This window comes from Prunus dulcis, chromosome 1 (genome assembly GCF_902201215.1).
Source record: "Prunus dulcis chromosome 1, ALMONDv2, whole genome shotgun sequence".
Lineage (NCBI taxonomy): Eukaryota > Viridiplantae > Streptophyta > Magnoliopsida > Rosales > Rosaceae > Prunus > Prunus dulcis.
The window spans coordinates 23,359,033-23,381,538 of NC_047650.1; the positions used below are offsets into that span (position 1 = coordinate 23,359,033).

At 38.0% G+C, this 22,506-nt stretch overlaps 3 protein-coding genes and 2 pseudogenes across 8 annotated transcripts; all 5 read left to right on the plus strand.

Annotated features, from left to right (window-relative positions):
- Positions 1-71: 71 nt before the first annotated feature.
- On the plus strand, positions 72-2,316 carry LOC117626709 (WAT1-related protein At5g40240-like). Of its 3 annotated transcripts, none has more exons than XM_034358534.1 (7): positions 72-410; positions 512-574; positions 694-807; positions 970-1,207; positions 1,298-1,456; positions 1,659-1,810; positions 1,984-2,316. In XM_034358534.1, the coding sequence occupies exons 1-7, from the start codon at positions 145-147 to the stop codon at positions 2,129-2,131; spliced, it is 1,140 nt and encodes a 379-aa protein (XP_034214425.1). In that variant the 5' UTR covers positions 72-144; the 3' UTR covers positions 2,132-2,316. The 3 variants fall into 3 exon arrangements, with proteins under 3 accessions (XP_034214425.1, XP_034214418.1, XP_034214433.1); XM_034358527.1 differs by having other exon boundaries at positions 512-623; positions 707-807; positions 1,984-2,257; XM_034358542.1 differs by having other exon boundaries at positions 512-623; positions 707-807; positions 1,298-1,393; positions 1,984-2,257.
- LOC117616760 lies at positions 2,159-3,817 on the plus strand (annotated as a pseudogene).
- A 921-nt stretch (positions 3,818-4,738) lies between these two features.
- LOC117616784 lies at positions 4,739-9,235 on the plus strand (annotated as a pseudogene).
- Positions 9,236-9,792: 557 nt separating this feature from the next.
- Positions 9,793-13,296, plus strand: LOC117626732 (WAT1-related protein At3g28050-like). Of its 4 annotated transcripts, none has more exons than XR_004585622.1 (8): positions 9,793-10,255; positions 10,371-10,433; positions 10,590-10,703; positions 11,118-11,352; positions 11,446-11,604; positions 11,708-11,859; positions 11,998-12,520; positions 12,971-13,296. XR_004585622.1 is itself a non-coding variant. In XM_034358553.1 (7 exons), the coding sequence occupies exons 1-7, from the start codon at positions 10,077-10,079 to the stop codon at positions 12,149-12,151; spliced, it is 1,056 nt and encodes a 351-aa protein (XP_034214444.1). In that variant the 5' UTR covers positions 9,793-10,076; the 3' UTR covers positions 12,152-13,296. The 4 variants fall into 4 exon arrangements, 1 of the variants encoding a protein (XP_034214444.1); XR_004585623.1 differs by having other exon boundaries at positions 11,998-12,205; positions 12,304-13,296; XR_004585621.1 differs by having other exon boundaries at positions 11,998-12,205.
- A 725-nt stretch (positions 13,297-14,021) lies between these two features.
- Positions 14,022-16,897, plus strand: LOC117616793 (WAT1-related protein At1g70260-like). The gene is made up of 7 exons (XM_034346214.1): positions 14,022-14,062; positions 15,275-15,391; positions 15,533-15,800; positions 15,951-16,115; positions 16,211-16,362; positions 16,490-16,715; positions 16,810-16,897. The coding sequence occupies exons 1-6, from the start codon at positions 14,022-14,024 to the stop codon at positions 16,647-16,649; spliced, it is 903 nt and encodes a 300-aa protein (XP_034202105.1). The 3' UTR covers positions 16,650-16,715; positions 16,810-16,897.
- The last annotated feature ends 5,609 nt before the right edge of the window (positions 16,898-22,506 follow it).

Here is a 22,506-nt window from a genome sequence, read left to right on the forward strand (position 1 = left end):
AAGAAACTAACTATACCATCAGGCATCAATTTTCCTGCACCTTAAGCCAGTTGGGCCTGAAAGACAATCATGACAGATATCAATAGCTTCAGTGTCAAACTTGCATGCTTTCAACTGTGAAGCCGTGGTCCCTCTTGTTTGTATATGTCACAAGGCACAACACAAGGTGCATGCTTACAGAAACACAAGCACACACAAAGGTTATTCTGGGTTTTTTTTTCCCTTCTTGGCATGGGGAAGGGAATTTCAGTGGCTTTTGTGGCACTGGTGATGGCAGTTCTTGCTCAGGTGACTAGTATGATATTGAACAAAGAAGCCATGAGCAGCGGACTGAATGAATATACTCTTGTTGTCTACTCTAATGCTCTCTCCACTCTCATCCTTACCCCTTCTTCCTTCATCTTTCACAGGTCTCATTTCCTTCTCTGTTTCTTTCACACTGTTTATACATTTTGAAACTACATTCCCCTGCATGTTTATAATATATATCTGACTCTTCATTTAATGGCAGATTAGAGTGTCCTCCGCTCAGCTTTTACATTGTCTTCAGCTTCTTCTTACTTGGCTTTATTGGGTTTGTAAAAGAGACCTTGTTTTTATTTTCGAAGAGGTTCAAGTTGTGGGTACTACTCAATTTTCGACTTGTCTTGCGCTTTTCCACTTTGCAGCTAATATAATCCTCATTATGTATAGAACTTCTGCACAGTTAATGGGACTTGCTGGTTTAAACTACGCCTCTGCTACGCTTAACACAACCATGCTCAATCTCATTCCAGCCTTTACATTCATACTTGCCTTACTATTCAGGTTTCTAATTTCTCAATTTGTAGTTCCTACTTCTTTCTATCTATCAGGCGTTTGAGTGATTGAGTTGAGACCAAAAACGTAATAATAATAATTTGTCTTATGCTAAGTTGAGGATAAAATAATTGTTCTCCAAGTCACCCATGATTTTATGTGATTAATTAGGATGGAAAAGCTAAACTGGAGGAGCTCAAGCAGCCAAGCTAAGTCTTTTGGAGCTGTAGTGTCAATTACAGGGGCATTTGTTGTGACTTTCTACAAGGGCCCAGCAGTGATCCACCAACGCTTGTCTTCTGACCCGTTGAGTGGTCCATTTCTCTTCTCACCAAAATCACATTGGGTCCTTGGAGGATCACTCCTAGCCGCTGAGGCATTCATGTCCTCATTATGGATTATTCTGCAGGTAATTCGATTTAATATTTATATTGGTGGTGAGTTTGTATAAGCACTAGGCTTCTAGCTAATTAAATAGGACCCTTTTTTCTTTTTGCAGGCCTTAATCCTTAAGAAGTACCCTGCAGTGCTGATCTTAGCCTCCTTCTACTGCTTCTTTGTGACCATACAATCTGCATTATCCTCACTGATACTAGTAAAAGACCCAAGTGCTTGGAGTTTAAAACCCGATATTGGTTTGTTTGCAGTTTTATACTCAGTAAGGAAATAATTACCGTCCCAATGTTCTGATTTCATGTTCTAACTCCAATTATACAAAAACTGGAATTAGGAAATGAGTAAGAATTAGTTGAAGGCATAAATCTACTTTGACCTTGAACTTTGGCCTAATTTTTTGTTTACTCTTCTGTTTGTTGTGAAGTGGTGAGTATGTAACATGGGGTACAATTTGGAAAATGTAGGCGGTTGTTGGGACTGCGTTACGTACCAGTGCGGTAGCATGGTGCCTGCAGAGAACAGGACCTGTGTATGTTTCTATGTTCAAGCCCCTTGCTGTTGTTGTCGCAGATGTCATTGATGTAATTTTTCTGGGACAAGCTCTGCATCTCGGAAGGTATGAACACATATTTCTCTGTATTTTGTTGACTGATCTGATTGTGCAAAATACCTCTGAGTTCAATGTGATATACTTGATGCAATTTGCTAAAATGTAGTAGCTTTTCAACTAAAATACCATCTTTTTTATTTGCCAATTGTGCATAAAAAGTAATCAAAATCTTACTGCAGCTTGGTTGGAGCAGCTGTAATTATCACTGGCTTTTATGCTGTGATATGGGGTAAGGCCAGAGAAGAGAAGTTGCATGAGGACAGTGGAGAAGGGCAGTGGTCAGAATCATCATCTGAAAGCACCCCCCTGCTGCAAAGTGCAAAATAAGACACAGATTTGTCTTGTATAGAAACCATGGTCTTAGACGTCTTTGTAATTTTGATGTGATTTATGCATATATATCAAAAGAAAAATATGTTGAGCATTTCCATGCAGATGTTCATCTCAGATATTTGGAAATATCTGTATAGCATACAGTTCTCCCACGCTTGCCATGGCCATGCTTAACCTAATCCCCAGCATTTACTTTCATACTTGCCATCATTTTCAGGTTCTGCTTTTTTCTGATAGTAAGAGTAATTTGAACTTGGGGACCCCTACTCAGCGAATATATGTGCATGACTATGACAAAAGATATTAAACTTTCCCTTTATAGTTGATTTCTTATGAAACTCAGTAGAATGGGATAATCTAATCCCATGAGTTGGTGAAAAGAGAAATAGGATAGTCCAATCCACAGCTTGATTGGCTACATTTGAACAAGTGACAAGGACTTCCATATTCAAAAACAAAATTTTCGAAAATGACTTATAGCAGCAGCTTTTATAACCTCAGTCTAGTTGAAATTTCGAAGGGTCAGCTGTCCTCCAGTTTTCCGCTAATTGGAACAGAAGATGCGAGTGAAAATACTGCAATTAGGTCCTCTTTGTTGTTATGTAAGAACAAATATGCTTCAGTTGTTTGAAATGGGTGATTGAGGATGGAAAAGGTGCACTGCAGAAGCTCAAGCAGCCAAGCAAAACTTTCTGGAACCATTGTCTCAATCACAGGAGCATTTGTGGTAACATTCTACAAAGGCCTGCCAATCATACTGCTATCATCATCACTCTCCAATTCACCCAATCAACTCCTTTTTCTCATAACAATCAAACTGGATTCTGGGAGGGCTTTTTCTTGCAGCTGAAGCCTTCGCAACTTCTTTATGGTACATTATGCAGGTAACTAGGCCTATTATCAACTCAATTACCCTTTCTAGAGCTGAAAGTAAAGAACAAGCAAATGTTTGCAGGCATTTGTCGTGAAGAAGTACCCAGCAGTGGTGTTCATAGTCTTTTACGTAACCATATCTGCAGCATTTACATTAGTTGCAGTTAGAGATGCAAGTGCCTGGGGAGCTAAGGCTGGATGTGGGGCTGATTTCTATTTTATATGCCGTAAGCGAATAGCAACCCTGTCATGTTTTGGAGTTGAAAGATTTTTCATAGTTCATAAGGGATACTCGTAGATGCAATTAAATTCTTTTTGCATGATCACCATATATAGGGTATTGTTTCAAGCGTTCTTCGCTACAGTTTGATCACTTGGTGCGTGTGGAAGGCTGGAGCTTTTTTGTTCTTTGTTCAAGCCTCTTGGAATAATTTTTAGTGTGATCATGGGTGTCATCTTTTTGGGAGATTCAGTCTATCTTGGAAGGTATAAATATTGGTCATCTGGTTTGTTTCAACCTTCTCACTTGTGCTTTTCAAGTGTTTATCATATCTCATCATATGGGCAATTGTTTCAACCGTTCTCCGTTACACTTTAACCACCGGTGGGTGTGGAAGGCTGGAGCTCTTTTTTGTTCTATGTTCAAGCCTCTTGGAATTATTTTTGGTGTGATCATCATCATGAGTGCCATCTTTTTGGGAGATCCATTCTATCTTGGAAGGTACGTACAATTGTAATTCGTGTTATTGAAGCATTTGGTTAAACTTATAAATAATCAGAAACGACGACAAGTACATAATCATGTAAGAGAAATGGGGTACCAGGTACCCTCAATTAGTGAGGGCCCAGTACAAGTCTGCAGATTTATGATTAAGAAAGACTTCTTGTTTGGTTGGTGGGGAAGGTCGTTGGGAATCATTAGGCCAAAATAAGGTTCCTCTACTACAAAACAATATACAAGAGAAGCAGGACTGCACAAGTATCTTATGTAAATAACAAGGCAGGTTCTTTGTTGTTTGTGTCATGCTACTAGTCATGTGATTATTAAAATGGTTCTAAACTTTTAATGCAATGAAATGTAAAATAATGCACAATTTTTAGTTGTAGAAACTCGGAATTCCATATGAAAACACACTTGAAATATCTTGGCTCACTAAGTTTAAAGTTTATAATATCGATTTTTTGAACAATTTTTGGACTAGAACGATGCAGCAGACAACTAATTGAAATGCAAAAGGAGTTTCACCATTCAACTTATCATTTGACCACTAACTAATTTTTAGTATAATGAAACTCATCATTTCATCATTAACTAAGTTTTAGTCCAATAATATTTCCTTCATTTTATAAAGAGGATTTTAAGTCCGAATCTCTCTCACAAATAGTAAAAACAGGACAATGCTTGAAAGAAAATTGAAACAATGTTTTTCTTTTATCTTAGAAAGAAAAGAAAAGGTGAAAACAGTGTATTTAAAAAATAGTAAAAACCAAGTGGCGAGCAAAGTTAGACAAACAAACACACACCTAAGCAACGATGAATGAAAAAGTGAGAGTTGAAATTCTGAATTATTTGACGAGTTTGATAGAAAGTAGTTGTGTAAATTCTGGTTCTGGGATTGAAGAGAAAAACAGTCATGGCGAAAGTTGAAGCATTACCTATGATAGGGATGATGATGACTGAGTGTGCTCAGGCTGGGGTCATGATACTAAGCTAATTTAATCCTCATTATGTATAGAACTTCTGCACAGGTAATGGGACTTGCTGGTTTAAATTACGCCTCTGCTACGCTTAACACAGCCACGCTCAATCTCATTCCAGCCTTTACATTCATACTTGCCTTACCATTCAGGTTTCTAATTTCTGAATTTGTAGTTCCTACTTCTTTCTATCAGTCAGGCGTTTGAGTATTTGAGTTGAGGCTAAAAACATAATAATAATAATTTTTCTTATGTTAAGTTGAGGATAAAATAATTGTTCTCCAAGTCACCCATGATTTTATGTGATTAATTAGGATGGAAAACCTAAACTGGAGGAGGCTCAAGCATGTATCATAGTTTAGAGCTATCCTATTTTGATTACTGTTTCGTTACACCACTAGGATTACAAGAGAACAACGAGATAAAATATGCAATCAAACAACAAAGGCGGAACCAAGAAAAACATAGTTCATCTCTTGGAGGGAACAAAATCGATGTGGAGAACACAACCTCACTTCGTTTTTGGGTTTTTTTAAAAACAAATGGACCTCCAGCATGTGAGAATGTGAAGGTAAAGAGTCCCACATTGGAAAGTTGAGAAACCTAGCAAGGGCTCATGGTATCAGAGCGAGTTGACCACGTGTGAAAGCCCAATGGCCACACATGCTCCACGTCACCCAAAATGTGTTGTCCACGTGTTAGGCTTGAAAATTCGCCACATGTGCGGGGGCGTGTGAGAATGTGAAGGTAAAGAGTCCCACATTGGAAGGTTGAGAAACCTAGCAAGGGCTTATAAGGAGTTGGGTTACTCCCCCATTGCCAATTGGTTTTGGGGTGGAACCTCAACTTCCTTCACAACATCCTTGACTCAGAATTAGTTTAAGGCACAAATCTACTTTGACCTTGAACTTTGGCCTAATTTTTTGTTTACTCTTCTGTTTGCTGTGAAGTGGTGAGTATGTATCACGGGGTACAATTTGGAAAATGTAGGCGGCTGTTGGGACTGCGTTACGTATCAGTGCGGTAGCATGGTGCCTGCTGAGAACAGGGACTGTGTATGTTTCTATGTTCAAGCGCCCTTGCTGTTGTTGTCGCAGATGTCATTGATGTAATTTTTCTGAGACAAGCTCTGCATCTCAGAAGGTATGAACACATATTTCTCTGTATTTTGTTGACTGATTTGATTGTGCAAGATACCTCTGAGTTCAATGTGATATATGCCTTTTTGAATGCAATACTTGATGCAGTTAGCTAAAATGTAGTAGATGATGGTGTAGCTTTTCAACCTGTACTAAATACCATCTTCTTCTTTTTTTGCCCATGGTACATAAGAAGTAATCAAAATCTTACTGCGGCTTGGTTGGAGCAGCTGTAATTATCACTGGCTTTGATGCTGTGATATGGGGTAAGGCCAGAGAAGAGAAACTGCATGAGGACAGTGGAGAAAGGTAGTGGTCAGAATCATCATTTGAAAGCAATCCCCCTCTGCTACGAAGTGCAAAATAAGACACGGGACACAGATTTGTCTTGTATAGAAACCATGGTAGAAGGGGATAATCTAATCACAAGAGTTGGTGAGAAATAGGATAATCAATTCTACAGCTTGAGTGGCTACATTTGAAGAAGTGACAAGGACTTTCATATTCAAAGACAAGTTTTGGAAAATGAGGTATAGCGCTGCAGCTTTTATGACCTTCAAAGGGTCAGCTGTCCTCTAGTTTTCTGTCCTCTGGTTTTCCACTAATTGGAACAGAGGATGCCAGTGAAATTAAAGGCGAAACTGCTGCAATTAGGTCGTCTTTGTTGTTATGTAAAAAGAAATATGCTTCAATTGTTTGAAATGGGTGGTTTTAGGATGGAAAAGGTGAACTGGAGAAGCTCAAACAGCCAAGCAAAAGTTTGTGGAACCGTAGTATCAATCACAGGAGCATTTATTGTAACACTCTACAAAGGCCTGCCAATCATACAGCAATCAATATAACTTTCCAATTCACCCAATCAACTCCTTTTCTCATCACAATCAAACTGGATTCTGGGAGGCCTTTTTCTTGCAGCTGAAGCCTTCTCAACTTCTTTATGGTACATTATGCAGGTAACTAGGCCTATTACCAGTTCCGTTACTCTTTCTAGAGCCGAAAGTAAAGAACAAGCAAATGTTTGCAGGCATTTGTCATTAAGAAGTACCCAGCAGTGGTGTTCATAGTCTTTTACCAATTGCTTAATTGCAACTGTTGGTGTCTTTTTCCGCCCAAGGGAGGAGACCGTTCCAACACCGATGCCCCAAGTGCTCTCATGAATCAGCACTGTTGGTTCTTGGCGGTGAGAGAGCTTCCAACTAGACCCAATTGAAAGTTGGATCAGGCTTGAATGAGAGAGACCAGCCCGGTCCTCGCTTGGGGGCTGGAAATCGGGCTGGTCTTCTAAGTTCTTTGGATTGCATAGGCGTGCCACTATTGGAATCGAGGGTGACCCAATAGAATTGTAATGATTGTATGCTTGTTTGATCGTATACAGGATTTTGCGCTGATCTTGACATCTAATCAAGCCATTGTGCTCCGAGGGGGGTACTAGCTCAAATTAGTTCTTTTCTATCCTTCGATTAAGAGGACTTCAACATTCTTTCATTTGCATATGGATGGTATGATAGATATACGGTACACCTGATTAGAGAAACATAAAGATCATATTATGGTTAGAAAATCCCTTGGACGGGCTTATCAACCTTAATTTAAACACACAAAGGAAAACTTTAGAACAAACTTATTAAAAAATGGGCTTATCAATATTGAAAAAGCCTTAATCACCCTTTATTGGGCAGTATTTATCATTATCGGGCAGGACGAGGCCTTGTAGGGGATAGGTTTTATTTATCGGGTAAGAACAAACCCTTGATTTGGCAAATGCAAATCCTTGTACAGGCCAGGTGTTGTTGATCGGGCTTAGCGAAGGCCCTTAAACGGGCTTTCTCTACGAGATAAGCTTGTATGTCCTTAGTATAAGTTGAGATAAATGCTGAAATAAATTACTCTACGAACTGAAAATGAATAGGTACTTGGAAGTTGAAACTTTCTAACGCTGAACACTGCAGACGTTCATATAATAAATGAACACTTTTAGTACAGTATCTAGAAAGGAGCAGTGTGATGCTAATAAATCATACCAAGTGTTTGGCATAGCAATAAAGAAGATGATCGCAGGAGTTGTTGACTGGATAATTTGAGTAGTGAGTTGGCTGTTTTGAAAAGCTTTGAGGATTGTTTTTTGTTTATAGACGTTGAGTCTTGTTTGGAGAGAGAGTCCCCGATGCCTGCCGTGAGGCTCTCTATTTTATAGACTGATGGCTTCAATGCGCTAGTGATGAGTAGACAAAAGGAATGTTGGGATCCCACAACATCATTACAAGTTTTTATCTTCTTGCGAATTAAATTGCCTATATCGAAAGTCTCCAAGTTAGCCTTGTGGTTGTCCTGTTTTTGCTCTCTGAGTGAAAGATAAAATATTTTATCATAATTTCTTCACCCATATCGCGTGCATCCTCTGCAAGAAAGGTTGTTCTCCTTTTACTCTTTTGCTGGGTCACAGTGACTTCAATAATGGACCATGGCCTTGTTAACCAAATCAAATTCTTCGTCCATTTAAACCCTCAAAATAAATTCTGCTCAGTGAGTTGGGCCTGGATTTCTGAAATATTGAATGAGGACCAATTTTGGGTTTTTTCCATTATTGGTTCAAACAGCAACCATTCAGTCTGCAGCAGTTACTTTAGTTGCAGTTAGAGATGCAAGTGCCTGGGAGCCAAGGCTGCATATCGGGCTGATTGCTATTTTATACGCTGTAAGAGAATAGCTACCCTATCATTTTTTGAATTTGAAAGATTTTTCATAATTCATCAAGTATACTGGTGGATGCAATTATATTCTTTTTGCAAGATCACCATATATAGGGTAATGTTTCGAGCGTTCTTCGCTACAGTTTGATCACTTGGTGCCTGTGGAAGGCTGGAGCATTTTTCCTGTTCTGTGTTCAAGCCTCTTGGAATAATTTTTAGCGTGATCATGGGTGTCATCTTTTTGGGAGATTCAGTCTATCTTGGAAGGTATAAATATTGTTCATCTCCTTTGTTTCAACCTTGTCACTTGTGCTATTCAAGTGTTTGTTGTAACTTGTTGCTGTCATCTTTAGTCTTTATTAATTAAGTTGGAGGTTGTGGGGGGGCAAAAGAATAGTAAACTTCAGGCTGAAGTGAATTCTAATTTTTGTTTGATTGAATAATTAATTGAAGTTAGTGAAGGCTACAGCTGGTTGACAAAGTCTTTGGCCTGTTAAGAAGTCTGGTTCATGATTAAGACAGAATTCTTATTAGCAAATTATTGAAAATTTTGGAACAATTTTGCAGTTTGATTGGTGCACTCATAATTGTTATTGGATTTTATGCGATGATGTGGGGGAAGGCCACAGGAGAAGCTGGTCGAATCATTAGGCCAAAATAAGGTCCCTCTGCTACCAAACAATATACAAGAGCTGTAGTGCAGAAGTCTTCTTTGTAGAAATCACATCAAACGTACACCGTACAATGACGATGTAGGGGATACATTGTAAATCCAACGGTGATTATTGCTTTATATTCTCAAGGGGAAAGATCCTCAACAGTGGTTGTCACTTTATATCCTAAGTGAACCCGTCACCTCTAATGGTTAAAGAAAGTGATGATAGTATACGTTGTTGTATTATAGAATTTTCTCAATGCATATCAAAATGCAAACATGAAGGAAAGAAGTGTGAAATACTAGTGGAACATTTCAAATTATAGAAAGCTACTGAATCTCACAACTTGGGCTCTTGTCCCTTCCTTCAAGGTTTTTCTTTCCTTACACACACACACACACACACAAAACAAAAAAAAAAAACAACGGAAGATTGTAAATGGTTGTATATTGTTGGGCTCTTATGAACCTAGCCAACATTATGCATCAAAGAATTCTTGCACGTGTTTCCTTCCAGCCTATAGTGGCGGCTGTGACTCACAGCAGACATAAAATGATGCAATACAAACGAACCGTGTATATAAAACAATAGTTTTTAGCCTCCCGGCTTGAAGATAACATGCAATTGGGCTACCCAAGTGGTGCCATTCAATCAAATTTAGTCACTTGGAATATTCATCTTCGTTTGTCTTCACTCTTCTTCACATTATTTGACTCCCTGGAGGCTCTAGGCTTCTACCAACTACATGTCTGCATATGGTGGGGCATCGAAGTTTTAACTTCACGATTTAACACTTCCCAAGAGACGAGTTTGAGTCTCCGAATTCTGGCTCTGAGATTGAAGAACCAAAAACAAGAAAAAGAAGAAGAAGAAAAACAGAGTCATGGGGAAGGTTGCAGCACTACCAATAGTTGGGATGGTGTTGGCTGAGAGTGCACAAGCTGGGCTAATTATAGTGAGCAAAGTAGCAATGTCTAATGGCATGAGCAACCTCATCTTTCTCTGCTACTCAAACGCTCTTGCAGCCCTTATCCTGCTCCCAATTTCCTTAGCCTTCCACAGGTGATTGAATCTTACTCTTTGTGAACTACCCAGAAACCAAAGATTTTGTTTTTACTATAATTTCCTACTTTGATCACAAAAGTAATTCCTATCTTTGCCCTTATGTTCTTAGTAGATCCGAGCGTCCTCCTCTCACTTTCTCTACCATCTGTTGGTTCTTCTTGCTTGGTCTAATTGGGTAAGTTACGATTTTCATCTATAATAAAATCCCACATGGGAAATTAAAGGTTGCAATTTTGGGGTGGTATTGTGTGCACGTTTGACGCTTTTAATTCGTTTGAGTGTTGTTAGCGGATTCTGTTTAGTGGGTTTGATTGATATTAGCGTTTTGCAGATTCATGGCGCAGTTTTTTGGGTATGCTGGGATTAATTTGAGCTCTCCTACTCTGAGCACGGCTATGCTCAACCTCATTCCAGCTTTTACCTTTATACTGGCAGTCATCTTCAGGTCATGCCCTCCTCTTATTTACTCACACTGCAAATTGTGACCATCCTCTATGATTACCTATTTCACTTTTGCCTTCAATGGGCTTAAGAATCCTTGTTTTTCCTTTATTCTGAACTATGATCTATCATAATTGTCTTATTTTGTTAATGAATCCTGAACCCTAGGTTTTTTTTTCTTGTGATGTATCCATGAGGACCATGACATTGCTTTACCTGTTCTGTTTCTAGGGGTCTCTGTAGAAGAACCATGTAAATAGTTCAATTATCTTGCTTTCTTGTTTCCAATGAGAATTTCAGCTGATGAGCTTTTCTCTCATTCCAGATAAGAGTTGTACAGTGCAATTTTGAGACACTGGTAGACTGGTAATCTTTGACTGTCACCTATTTCTAAATTCATTCAACTGGGTGATTTCAGAATGGAAAGAATTGATGGGAGAAGCTCCAGTAGCCTTGCTAAAACCTTGGGAACAATAGTTTCAATTTCAGGGGCTTTCATTGTTACTCTTTACAAGGGCCCCCCACTTCTGATGACATCCTCAACTGATATATTGTCTCATAACCAACTTTTCTTGGAACAGTCAAACTGGGTCCTTGGAGGAATGTGCATTGCGCTTAATTGTGTGTTGGCCTCATCTTGGCTTATAGTACAGGTGAAATCTGTAAAATTTAATTAAAACTGTCGTGGAAGTGTGGAGTTTGGTTAGAAAATTAAGACTAGTTACTATTCCTTGTCTATGTTTCAGGCATCAGTTCTAAAGAAATACCCCGCAGAGCTGATTATGGTATTTTATTATTGCTTCTTTGTGGCTATTCAATCTGTAGTAGTCTCTTTGACTGTAGAAAGAGACTTAAGTGCATGGGAATTGAAGCCTAAAATCAGGTTGATTGCTGTTCTATACTCGGTAATTAGATAAACAAATCCAAACCATGTCTATACCTATTGCATTGAAATATTTTCTCAAACATCAACCTACGATACTCAAACTTTAAATTATTCTCTTGCAGGGAGTCTTTGGCTCAGCATTCCAGGTTGGTGTATCTACTTGGTGCCTTCACAGGACAGGGCCTGTTTTTGTAGCTATGTTCAAGCCTTTGGGGATTGTCATTACAGTTTTCGTTGGTGTCACCTTCTTAGGAGATACTTTCTACCTTGGAAGGTACGGTTTCTATCATTTTTTTCCCCATAAATGCCATATCAAGATGCCGACTTTGAAGCAGCACCAGTTTTGTTCCTGTTGAAAAATCCTAAAGGGCATTAATTCAACATCTTAGTTTACATTTTCTGAATGCTGCAGTTTGATAGGAGCAATTGTTATTGTCATTGGATTTTATTCTGTGATGTGGGGAAAAGCAAAAGAAGAGAAGATGGATGATGATGCAGGGGCAAGGAGTGTGGCATCAAGTAGACAACGGGTCCCTCTATTGCAGAGCCATATTGAAGAAATATAGAAGTTTCTTTGCAGTACATCGCCCTGTGAGGTCTTTCTTGCCAAAAAAACATGGGTACTCTCTGTTGCTTTTGTCTTAGTTCTTTTAAAATGCTACCCCTTCCATCATTTTTGAAAACTGGGATTGGTTATTGTGGGAGTTGTTTTGCTCAGGCCATGCTTGTTGGGAATTAGTCACCCTAAGTAATGCAGGACAAGGAACAACCATTTGATATTGTCCAAGTCAAGGCAATGATTTGGCACAAAGATTTCTTCTACTCTTTTTTCTTTTTCCTGGGAGATGGTAATCCTGCATACATCCAAGGGCAGTTTGTTGGTGCAAACTGAGCATAGTTGCAAGTTTGCTGTAAAGGTGCAAATACCATGAGAAGTATGTTGTGCTCATTGTTACTACATGTTACGATGCATCTGTTTCATTTTAAATAATGTCCAAGAGAGAGTAGAAATTTCAAAAGACGATTCAAGTTGGATTGGCTGGCACTATCTGGCTCCTCATTGCATGAGGAGGCAGTTTTATTGGCTTGCCATTAATGAACCTTTCGAACTACTAAAGCGTTTGTAATTCATTTGTGGAGTTTCTCTGTATTTTATATTGTCAATGCACTTGTAGTTATACTCTTAATTGATGATTATCTTGTCTACTTTCCAATGAGTATATGGAGACTTATGCTTGATGTTTTCCTGCACATATATATTCTTTTTAAGAAACTTTGTTTGTTAGTTTTGGTAGTTATCTTCATAATATGCCCCCAGACCTGAGGGAAGAATTTTCTGAAAAGTATTAAATAGAAAATAACAGTTTATTTTCCATGTAATGTAGGGTCATGAACATGTGGAGCATGATCAAAGATATCAGCAGCATGAGTTGAATATTGAGTTTGCAGGGTCAAAGCTGCCTCAAGAGCAACATGTCAGTGAGGAGCAGCTCCTTTGCTTGGAAGTGAAATCTACTCTTTCTCTTTGGTTTTGAGATGTATGATATCCTTCATTACTTGTGGTAAATAAGGTAATAATGTTGGAATTAGGCATTGGGGGGAGAAAATGATGGCAAAGGCCAAAGTTCTTGAAGAACATATTTTCAACTGTGTAATCAAATACAATATAAGAATCTTATAGTCATATATCAAGAGCTTTTCATACATCCAATACTGGGTGAGTTAAAAATTGAAATGCAGGGTCATTTGGGCAGATGAACATATTCACTGAAACAGGAATTTCATCCTGGAAATATGCTAATAGTAACAAAAGCTGGCATGAAATTCCATCCAAAGCGGCACAAATACTTGCCTAAGTAGCTATTAAGTAATAATATAAACTGGTAAGGTGGTTGAAGATGTTACTGGAAAATCCCAAGTAAGACAGAGCTTTCATTTTCAGCCTGTGGTTCTAAATTATTTAACTGCAAACATAATTTCTAGCTTTGAAAAAAAGTCATAAGCCCACAAACAACATATTAGTAATAGAGTTGCTCAGTTGGGGAGCACTAAAAACAAATACCAGAGTGAGGGACGAACGAATGGCAAACATGTAGCCAAGGTTAGGCCAAAAACGAAAGCAGTATGTCCGAGAAACCTTTGCCCGACAAAGGTCAGCCTCCTTAGCTGCCATTAATAATAATTTGAAATGTATAATATGTCCGAGTAGCTACTTCTCCTTTTCAAGTAGCTGCTTCATTTCCCCAAGGGTTGCCCTCCCTCTCCCTTTTTTATTGTTGCTCCATAAATATATAGAGAAAGAGAATCAAAACATAGACAGAGTCTTCTGCTGCTGCTGCTGCTTGTTCTTGTTCTTCCTTTCTTCTTACATATTATGTACATACATGCAAATTAAGAGAAGCGATCACAAGTGAGGTGGATGAGAAGTGTTCAGCTATGGGAAGCGGTGCCGTTTTTAGTTATGGTGACAATGGAAGGTTGTACCATAATATTAACCATTTGGGCAAAAACTGTCATGACAGTTGATGGCATGAGCCCTTTTGTATTTGTCGTCTACACCCACGCCCTTTCCTCTCTCATCCTCCTCCTCTATTCTTTCATCTTTCACTGCCCCAGGTTCTCTTTCTTTCTACCTCTCTCTCTCTCTCTCTCTCTCTCTCTCTCACAAACACACACAAACACATACTTGGTTTGTAACTTGTTCTTCTTTTTCTCGTGAATTTACTGCAGAAACAGAGGCAGAAGAGAACAGTCACTCTTCAGCTTGAATCTGTTCGTGCGATGCTTCTTCTTGGGTTTAACAGGGTCGGTTTGTACTTCTCATTTCATCTCATCTCATAGGCTTTTACGTTACATAAACTTTAAACACCTATGTCTCCTCCCTCTCCCTCTCCCTCTCCCAAGGGAAAAGGATACCATTCACCCTGAATCCATCCATGGATTCTCGAGTTGACCCCAACAACAAGCCTCAGAATATTCTGCTATAGTATGGTGGTGGGCCTAGTTTTTCTGTTAGTTGAAGGGCAACATTGTAAATTGTCAATACGTTCATCAATTTTTGGGTTATATAATATTCAACAAATATTTCATTTTAAGTATTTTGTTTTTTTACAAATTGATATTCCAAACTACTCTAATATAATAAGAGGGGAATCAAGTTTTTATATAAAATGAAATACACACTGCCTTAACTAAGTGGCCTAAACACCCCAATATCATCATTAATACCAATTTTAGCCTAGTTTCAAAATAAATAAATAAATTCTCGAATTTTTGCCTACTCTTCTTTTGTTCTTCTTCTTTTTTTTTCTTTTTTTCTTTTTTGACTCAATCCCCATTTACTCATTTTTTTAAATAAAAATAAATTTCCTCCCCTGAATCCTAGAAAACAAAGAGGTCAATTAAATTCAAAGTTTCAAACCCAAAGTAAATTTCCTATCATACCCATCATTTTGTTTCTCCAATTCTATCCAAGCCCAAAGTACCAAGTCTTTGTTGGGCTTCTTCTTTGATTAGTCCCAGGCATTAAGCTTTTTGGATGCTCCTTCTAATTTAGGAAAATAGTCCTAATGCAAAGAAGTTCATCCATATTCTCAACCTCTTCAAGTAATGTTGCAATAAAAATATAAATATAAAAATAAAATAAAAATGTTCTTGTAGCAATACTTACTTTAATTCTCTCTTTGTAGGATAACAATATCTCAGAACCTTGGATTCCTAGGCCTAAGTTACAGTTCTCCAATTCTTGTGTGTGCCATGGGCCTAATGATCCCAACTTTTTCCTTCCTGCTCTCCGTCATTCTCAGGTTAATTCTTCCCTCAACTCAACTTGTTCCTTTCATTTCATGTAATGTTTTAACTTTTTTTACCATTAAAATAAAGTTCAACTGATATCATTAAAAAGAGAGAAATGTGCTGCTTTAAATTAACCCAAATTATCTCTACAGAAGGACAAGGCTAGATTGGAGAAGCTCAAGCTTCCAGGCCAAAGTAAGTGGGACAATAATATCAATCACTGGGGCAGTAGCGGTTGAACTCTACAAGGGTGCATATATAAGAACATCTTCAGTTTCTTCTTCACCTGGGAAGCAACTTCAAGTCTTAGCACAGAAAGCACTTTTGGTCTTCTCCCCAGAACCAACAGAACATTGGGTTGTGGGTGGCATTTTGCTGGCATCTGCTTCTTTATCTGTCTCAGTATGGAACATCATTCAGGTAATTAATTAAGGGCTCATATGGGAGTGATTATGGATAGACAAATAATCACTTTTATAGAGAATCACTTCTCCATATAATCACTTTAATCTCCCATACTTGGTTTTTTGCCTCTTGTTTTACTTGTTCAATCTCTAACTGGTTACTTAGCTGGGAACCATGAAACTATATCCAGAAGTGGAAGCAATGGAAGTGGTAACTTTTTATAGCTTGCTTGGGACAATACAGAGCGCAATATTATCCTTGTTCTTAAAAAGAAACCCAAGTGCTTGGAGATTAAAACTCAACATGGAGCCCCTTCTCATTATTTTAACAGTAGGTAATTAATTAGCACATAACATAGCTATTAATTAAGTTGATCAACTTCGCTGTATGTCATCACAAGACTTTGCGTATATGCTGTGTTGTAGGCAATTTTTGGGGGTCTAGTTCGAAGCCGGGTTCACAATTGGTGCATGAGCATAAAGGGTCCATACTATGTACCGCTGTTCAAGCCATTTGGGATTGTTTTTGCTACCATTTTTGGTGTCAGCTTATCTGCAAATAGTCTGCATTATGGAAGGTAATTTATTAGAAATTTGTCTTCCAATCTATTTACTCTAGACATATAAGAACTTAAGGCAGAGCTCAAGGGCTAAAAGCTGACCAAATTAAACACATTGGTTTCCTTTTTATTTTTGTTTTTGCAGTGTGATAGGATCAGTAGTAATTGGAATGGGGTATTTTGTAATATCATGTGGACAAATCAGAGAAGATGAAGGGCAGCAAGACCAACAATGTGTTGATGAGAGGCTGGAATCTAATTCTGAGAGGAAAGTCCCTCTCTTGCAAGAAGAAAATAATGGATAGATTAATCTCAAACAGAAGGGAAAGCTTGAGCGTTGAGAAGAAAGAAGGCTCCTTGCATTCTCACTTGTAAGTCTCAAACTCAAATTGCATATCAGATCATTTTGTACATATTCATTGCCTTTACCTTTCGTCTGATACATTGTAGCATATATATGTGCAGGGTTTCGAGATCATTTCATCAAGCTTTATATCTGATAATTACGAGGGAACATGCATCATTCTTTTTTTCTTTTTCTTTTTTTGTGAATATGGTGATGATGGTGGTATGGTCTATATTTTGTACTTGAATGTTGTTAGATAATGTGAGTGTTTGGAAAGAAAANGCAATGAAATCATTGCAAATGGTGTCTTAAATTCATCCTTTTTCTGTCTTATTAGTGTTATGATTTGTTTGAACGTAATTAACTGATGTTAGAGTTTCGACAAAAACCGTTTTACAGAAAGTGATGATTGTCTTGACAAAAATGATTTGTACGATGATGGGTTTCTTATGAGTGATTTTCACGTTCAACATTTGATCCACATTGGATGTCATGAATCTTGAGCATCATAAATATCATATCATATCATATCAGACCCAGGATTCTGTTGTGCGGAAACACTCTAAGACATTGTCATTGATAGATTATGCGACAACACATACATAAACCCCTTTTGAGAATAAAACACACGCACACCGAAGAGAAAAAACAAACACACAAGAACACAAAGATTTATAGAGATTCTGCCTCGTGCCTATCTTCTCTTAGTGATCCACCCGAGAAATTCACTAGTATGTAAGAACAACTTTGGCTACAACTTGAACCTTCTTAGCTCTCACAAGAACCCTAGCTCTCTTTTCTCTCACCCTTCGTCAAATCCTTGATGCCCTTGAAAACACCCTAGAATTCCCTCTTGAATTCTCTTGTGTCTCTCTCTCTTATAAATTAACCTAGCCCTAAAAGTCCTGTTTATAATGCATTGGATTTTTGCTACAAATTAAATAGGAGTAGGAAACTAAAACCCTATTAAATTAGGCCAGAAAACCCCAAAATCATAGGAGAACCCTGTCAAAACAAGCCAAAACATCAAACATACGCTCGACACTATTCACAAGGCGACTGGTCTCCAAGAATGAGCGACCCGTCATTGGAGACAGAGATGCCAACTCCAGCATTGGCCAAAACCAACCGATCACATGGCCAAAGCTACTGGTCGCCTGCTGTGTTGTTGCCTTATTGCGACTTCTTCTCCTTCCTTGCTGCTCCATCCTTGCATCCTTTTGTTTCCTCATCCTCATCTCGCATCTATGGTGAGCCAAAATACAACAATCTCCACCTTGGCGAACCATTAATCACCCATGAAAACCCTAGAACCTCTTCAACCTCTTGGAAACCGTTCTAGTAATTTTCCGGAGCTCCACCATGACAAGAAACCTCTTGTCTCAACGCATCTTAGATGAGAAGGTGCTCCACCCAAGCTAAATTTGGGCCACCCAGACCTTTTGTGTAGAAGAGAGATCCCCCAGGCCGAACTCCTTACACCTCGCCTTCTTGGAACCTTGAATTCTTGACATGCCTTGATATGCAAACCGCGTACCAACCCTTGTTTTATAAATCCCCACGTAGCCACCAACTTTACTCTTGTTTCATGAAAGCACCTATTCAACTTTCCCACTTCATGCTCCCCAAAGCACTCTAAAACATAGTTGAATCTTTCTTGTCCATCCATTCAAAATCTGTGGACGGTTTGTTGGATTCCTTAGGCTCAAACTTTGCTAGTAATGAAGGCTCCACCTCAAATAGAACCCCTTTTTGAGTTTGTTGTTCACCACCATTTTCTTCAGCCCTTGTATCAAACTCCACCCCCTTTGGAGTCCCTTCCATGACCACCTAGGTAAGAAGTAGCTTTTCAGTTGCTACCAGCCCAACAACATTCTTCCATAATTCCTTGTCTTGACTTCACCTTTATGAACCTTGTCCTCCGACACTGCCACCGCCACCGCTATTCCTTTGAAATCAAGCACCTTAACTTTTAATCATACAACCTTGATTAACCTTCCTTGCTCAACTAGTCTTAAGCAAACCTGTAGCTTCATTTTGTTGCACCGGCTCTTTGATAGTAAGATCCTTTGCTCGCTTTTCTTTTGTACAAAATGCTTCCTTGGTAGAATTTTCTTCTCAACCTACCCTTGTACTCCCCCCAACCAAAAAAAAAGCTAATAAACTTTGTTAGATTGAATCTCCCCCTCATCATCACCACCGAACCTTGTGTGATTAAGAGCTTCCCTTCTTTGGCCTTGTAAGAATACCCTTCTCTATCACCAAGGGAAATAAGATTCATTCTTAGTGCCAGTACATGCCTTACCTCACTGCTCCTAACTACACCATCTTGCATCTTGATCTTCGTTATTCCCACGCCCAATACATCACAATTTGTTTTGTCTCCCAACGAAATCTTGCTACCTTCATATATATCAAACTCCATCCTATTTCAACACACATGAAATGAACAAGTGGAATCTAGAATCCAAACTGAAGTAGTAAACTTACCAGAAGAATTTGCCATGACTTCCTTATTACGCTCCTCATCTGTAACCGTCACAACTAGTTGACACATTTGTTGTGCCTGAACTATGAGACCTTGAAAATTCCAGAATATTTTTACGCGCACAGTAAAAATTGCATGGTCCATTTTGAGGTAAGTGGCTTTTTTTTTTCTTATTTTTTTTCCAAGTAAACATTGCCATTATGTTTGAGAATAACTTAATTCCAAAAATATGAAGTTATAATTGTGATGTTCTAACTTAATAGAAAATTAGTAGACGTCGCTACGAGCTTGTGGTATTTTTCAGAAAATTTTGCGAAACTTGGAAGTATTTTTAGTGAATTTTCAAAGTTGGAACATAGGAAAAGAAAATAGATTTGACACATGGAATTTTCTGATTGGTTGGAACACATCACCATGCCACATGTCAACACTTGATTGGTTGGACGAAAAGGAAGACTTTTACTCGTACTACTATTCGTAAATTGACTAGGGTGTAGGGTATTATTCCGTGAATTTATCTCATCTAAGCCAGTGATCTAATTCTAGATCAGATCTGGACCGTAGATCAAAATCAAAGATTTTTGGCTTGATCCAGGCCTTTAGATTGGTTATTGGGAATGCATGTGGGCCATCCATCTTGAAGCTATCATGTACCTTCCTACACCTGATCAAAAACTCATCTTTTAATATGGGCCTTCGAAGTAAATATTCAAATCGATCCGAGCCGTCGAGGAATTCTATAAATTCCCCTCCCATCTCTCATTTTCCTTCATTCCAAAAATTCATATTTTCTGCGCAAAGGACCCACTAGTATAGTGGTTTGGAGTATTTACTTCCTCAGGCAAGGTCCTGGGTTCGAGTCCTAGCATCCGTGTTGTGTGTGTGAGTTAAATATGCTATCATCCCTTTCAATAGGAAAGGTACTCAAAAAAAAAAAAAAAAAAAACATATTTTCTTTCTTGCTCTCATTCTCCTCCATTAGAGTTACTATTCCAACATTCTTCGAAGTTACTATTCATCCCAAACACTATTCACTCATGTTAATATTCATCCAAAATCTACTATTCACTTCTCGTACGTAGTATCAGCCGTTTCCTATCCATTCGGGGAAGTCACTATTCACATCAGATTTCACTATTCATTGTTACTCCGACCAATTTCAATTTTTCAAATACTCAATTCGTGTTATTAATTGGGTAATTTTCAAGTGATTCCTAAAATTTACTCCATATGTCATTACGGTAAAGTTAAAGTCTAAATACTACTTTGTTGTTCATACACATGGACTAGAGGAATAGGTATAATTTGGTTCAAGAATTTTAGTGGAAGGAAAATGACAAAAAGATTATCCAATTTGATTAGATTTCAAATGTTCTGCCACTGCGGGGAAGTCGCTATGCCCCCTTCACTCTCAGATCGTCGAGGATAATGCCCGCACAAGTATACCCTCAAAAACTTTGGAAATCCAAAGCCAAGTAGGCGAAACTTACCTTAAAAACTCAACGGTATGAGTAAATTTTATTTATAAAAATAAAAAGATACACCTAGTTAGGAGGGACGTAATGGGCCTTATCCTAAAATATGCATATCTATACATAAATAAAAGCTTAATGAAAAAACAAGAAGTAAATGCAATGCAACACAAAACTAAACTATTTTAATCTAAAATTGTATCCTACGAGGCTTAGAAATCTTAAATTCCTCAATTATCTCTTCATTATCGATATTATTAGCAAACTCTCTTTCAATGTGGAGAATCATTAAATCAGCAAGGAATTCATCAGCTATGGTGCTCCAAAGTCTATTCTTAATAATTCTCATACATGAAAAAGTTCGTTCTGTTGTTGCTGTAGATTCAGGAAGAGTCAACACCAACTGAATCAACTTGTAAAGAAAATGGTAATTTTCTGCCAAAGTTGTTTCCACCAATTGTTGGCATAACTGAGGAAGAGTGGTGAGGTCCTTAAAGCAGGGAAGGCGATGCATATCATTTTGAAAATACCTCAACTCAATTTCCAAAGCTTTCAAGTCACTTGGACTGAAATCAGCAGTATAGAATTTCTCAGCAAGTTTACATAAATGCCCAATATTGAATGATTTGAAGGAATTATGAGGATCCAATGCTGAGCTAAGAATAAGAAGTTCAACTGTTTGCTCTGGAAAATTTTCATTTAACTCCCTCAACATGCAATCTATCACATCATTAAATACATCAACGCGATAGTAATGTTCAATTGTAATAAAATCTTTTTGTTGACAAGAATGACGTGTGCCCATCATATAATGAGAACTTATATCATGAACATCAATACCATGTTGTTCACAAAATGATACCACACTCATGAATAAATCATCCTAGCCATGTCCCCTTATATCTTGGAACTGTGATTTTGTGTTTTCAACAAAGTTTAAAGCACTTACAATATCTTGAGTTTTTCTCTGAAAAACTTGACAAAGAAAGTTGGTCAATCCCATAATTTTATCCATCAAAAGCAATGCAAACACAAACTCAAAAGGCATCATAGCAATATACTAACTCTCTGCATCTCTATGAAATTGTTGGTTAGGTCCATAATCACTGATTTCCTAAAGAAGTATTTTAGTCTCTTTAAATAAACTCATTAAACTTGTAATAGAGGCAAAGTGAGATCCCCAACGAGTGGCTCCAGTTCGTTTCAAACTACGACATCGATTAAGTCCTCTACCTATCTCAAGTTCCCCAGAATCCAACAACTCTTTGAGTTCAGCTTTTCGAACTAAATTTAACTTATTACGGCGCTTAGCAGAAGCACTAACAAAATTCACAATGTTAGTCAACATTGAAAAAAAATCTCCATACAACCTTCACATCTTTAGCCACACCATTTAATGCTAATTGCAAGCAATGAGCAAAGCAATGCACATAATATGCATATGGACAATCTTGAAGAAACAATGCTTGTAATCCATTCCATGAACCATGCATATTACTAGCACCATCATACCCTTGGCCACGCATGTTTTCCACTAGAATTCCGTTATTATCAAGTACTTTTCATATCTCTTGTTTAAGAGACAAGGCATTAGTGTCTACGACACTCACAATATCGAAAAAGCGTTTACGAATAAATCTATCACAATCAACAAATCTTAGAATAATAGCCATTTGTTCCTTACCTGATTCATCAAGTCATTCATCAACAAGAATACAATATTTGTTCTTCCCAAGTTCGCAACAAATTTTCTTCTTCACCTTGGTAGCAAAAATATGCAAGATCTGTTTTTGTATATCATGGGCAATATACTGAGCATTATGAGGAGCCTTATCTAGAAGAACTTTCTCAACTTC

Excerpts from the sequence above, each read along its gene's own strand:
- LOC117626709 (XM_034358527.1), top strand. The coding sequence starts at position 145 with ATGTCACAAGGCACAACACAAGGTGCATGCTTACAGAAACACAAGCAC. Across the intron at positions 411-511 it reads TCTTCCTTCATCTTTCACAG|ATTAGAGTGTCCTCCGCTCA; the intron begins GTCTCATTTCCT and ends ATTTAATGGCAG. Across the intron at positions 1,457-1,658 it reads TGTTTGCAGTTTTATACTCA|GCGGTTGTTGGGACTGCGTT; the intron begins GTAAGGAAATAA and ends TGGAAAATGTAG.
- LOC117626732 (XM_034358553.1), top strand. The coding sequence starts at position 10,077 with ATGGGGAAGGTTGCAGCACTACCAATAGTTGGGATGGTGTTGGCTGAG. Across the intron at positions 11,353-11,445 it reads CATCTTGGCTTATAGTACAG|GCATCAGTTCTAAAGAAATA; the intron begins GTGAAATCTGTA and ends TCTATGTTTCAG. Across the intron at positions 11,605-11,707 it reads TGATTGCTGTTCTATACTCG|GGAGTCTTTGGCTCAGCATT; the intron begins GTAATTAGATAA and ends ATTCTCTTGCAG.
- LOC117616793 (XM_034346214.1), top strand. The coding sequence starts at position 14,022 with ATGGGAAGCGGTGCCGTTTTTAGTTATGGTGACAATGGAAG. Across the intron at positions 14,063-15,274 it reads AGTTATGGTGACAATGGAAG|GATAACAATATCTCAGAACC; the intron begins GTTGTACCATAA and ends CTCTCTTTGTAG. Across the intron at positions 15,801-15,950 it reads CAGTATGGAACATCATTCAG|CTGGGAACCATGAAACTATA; the intron begins GTAATTAATTAA and ends CTGGTTACTTAG.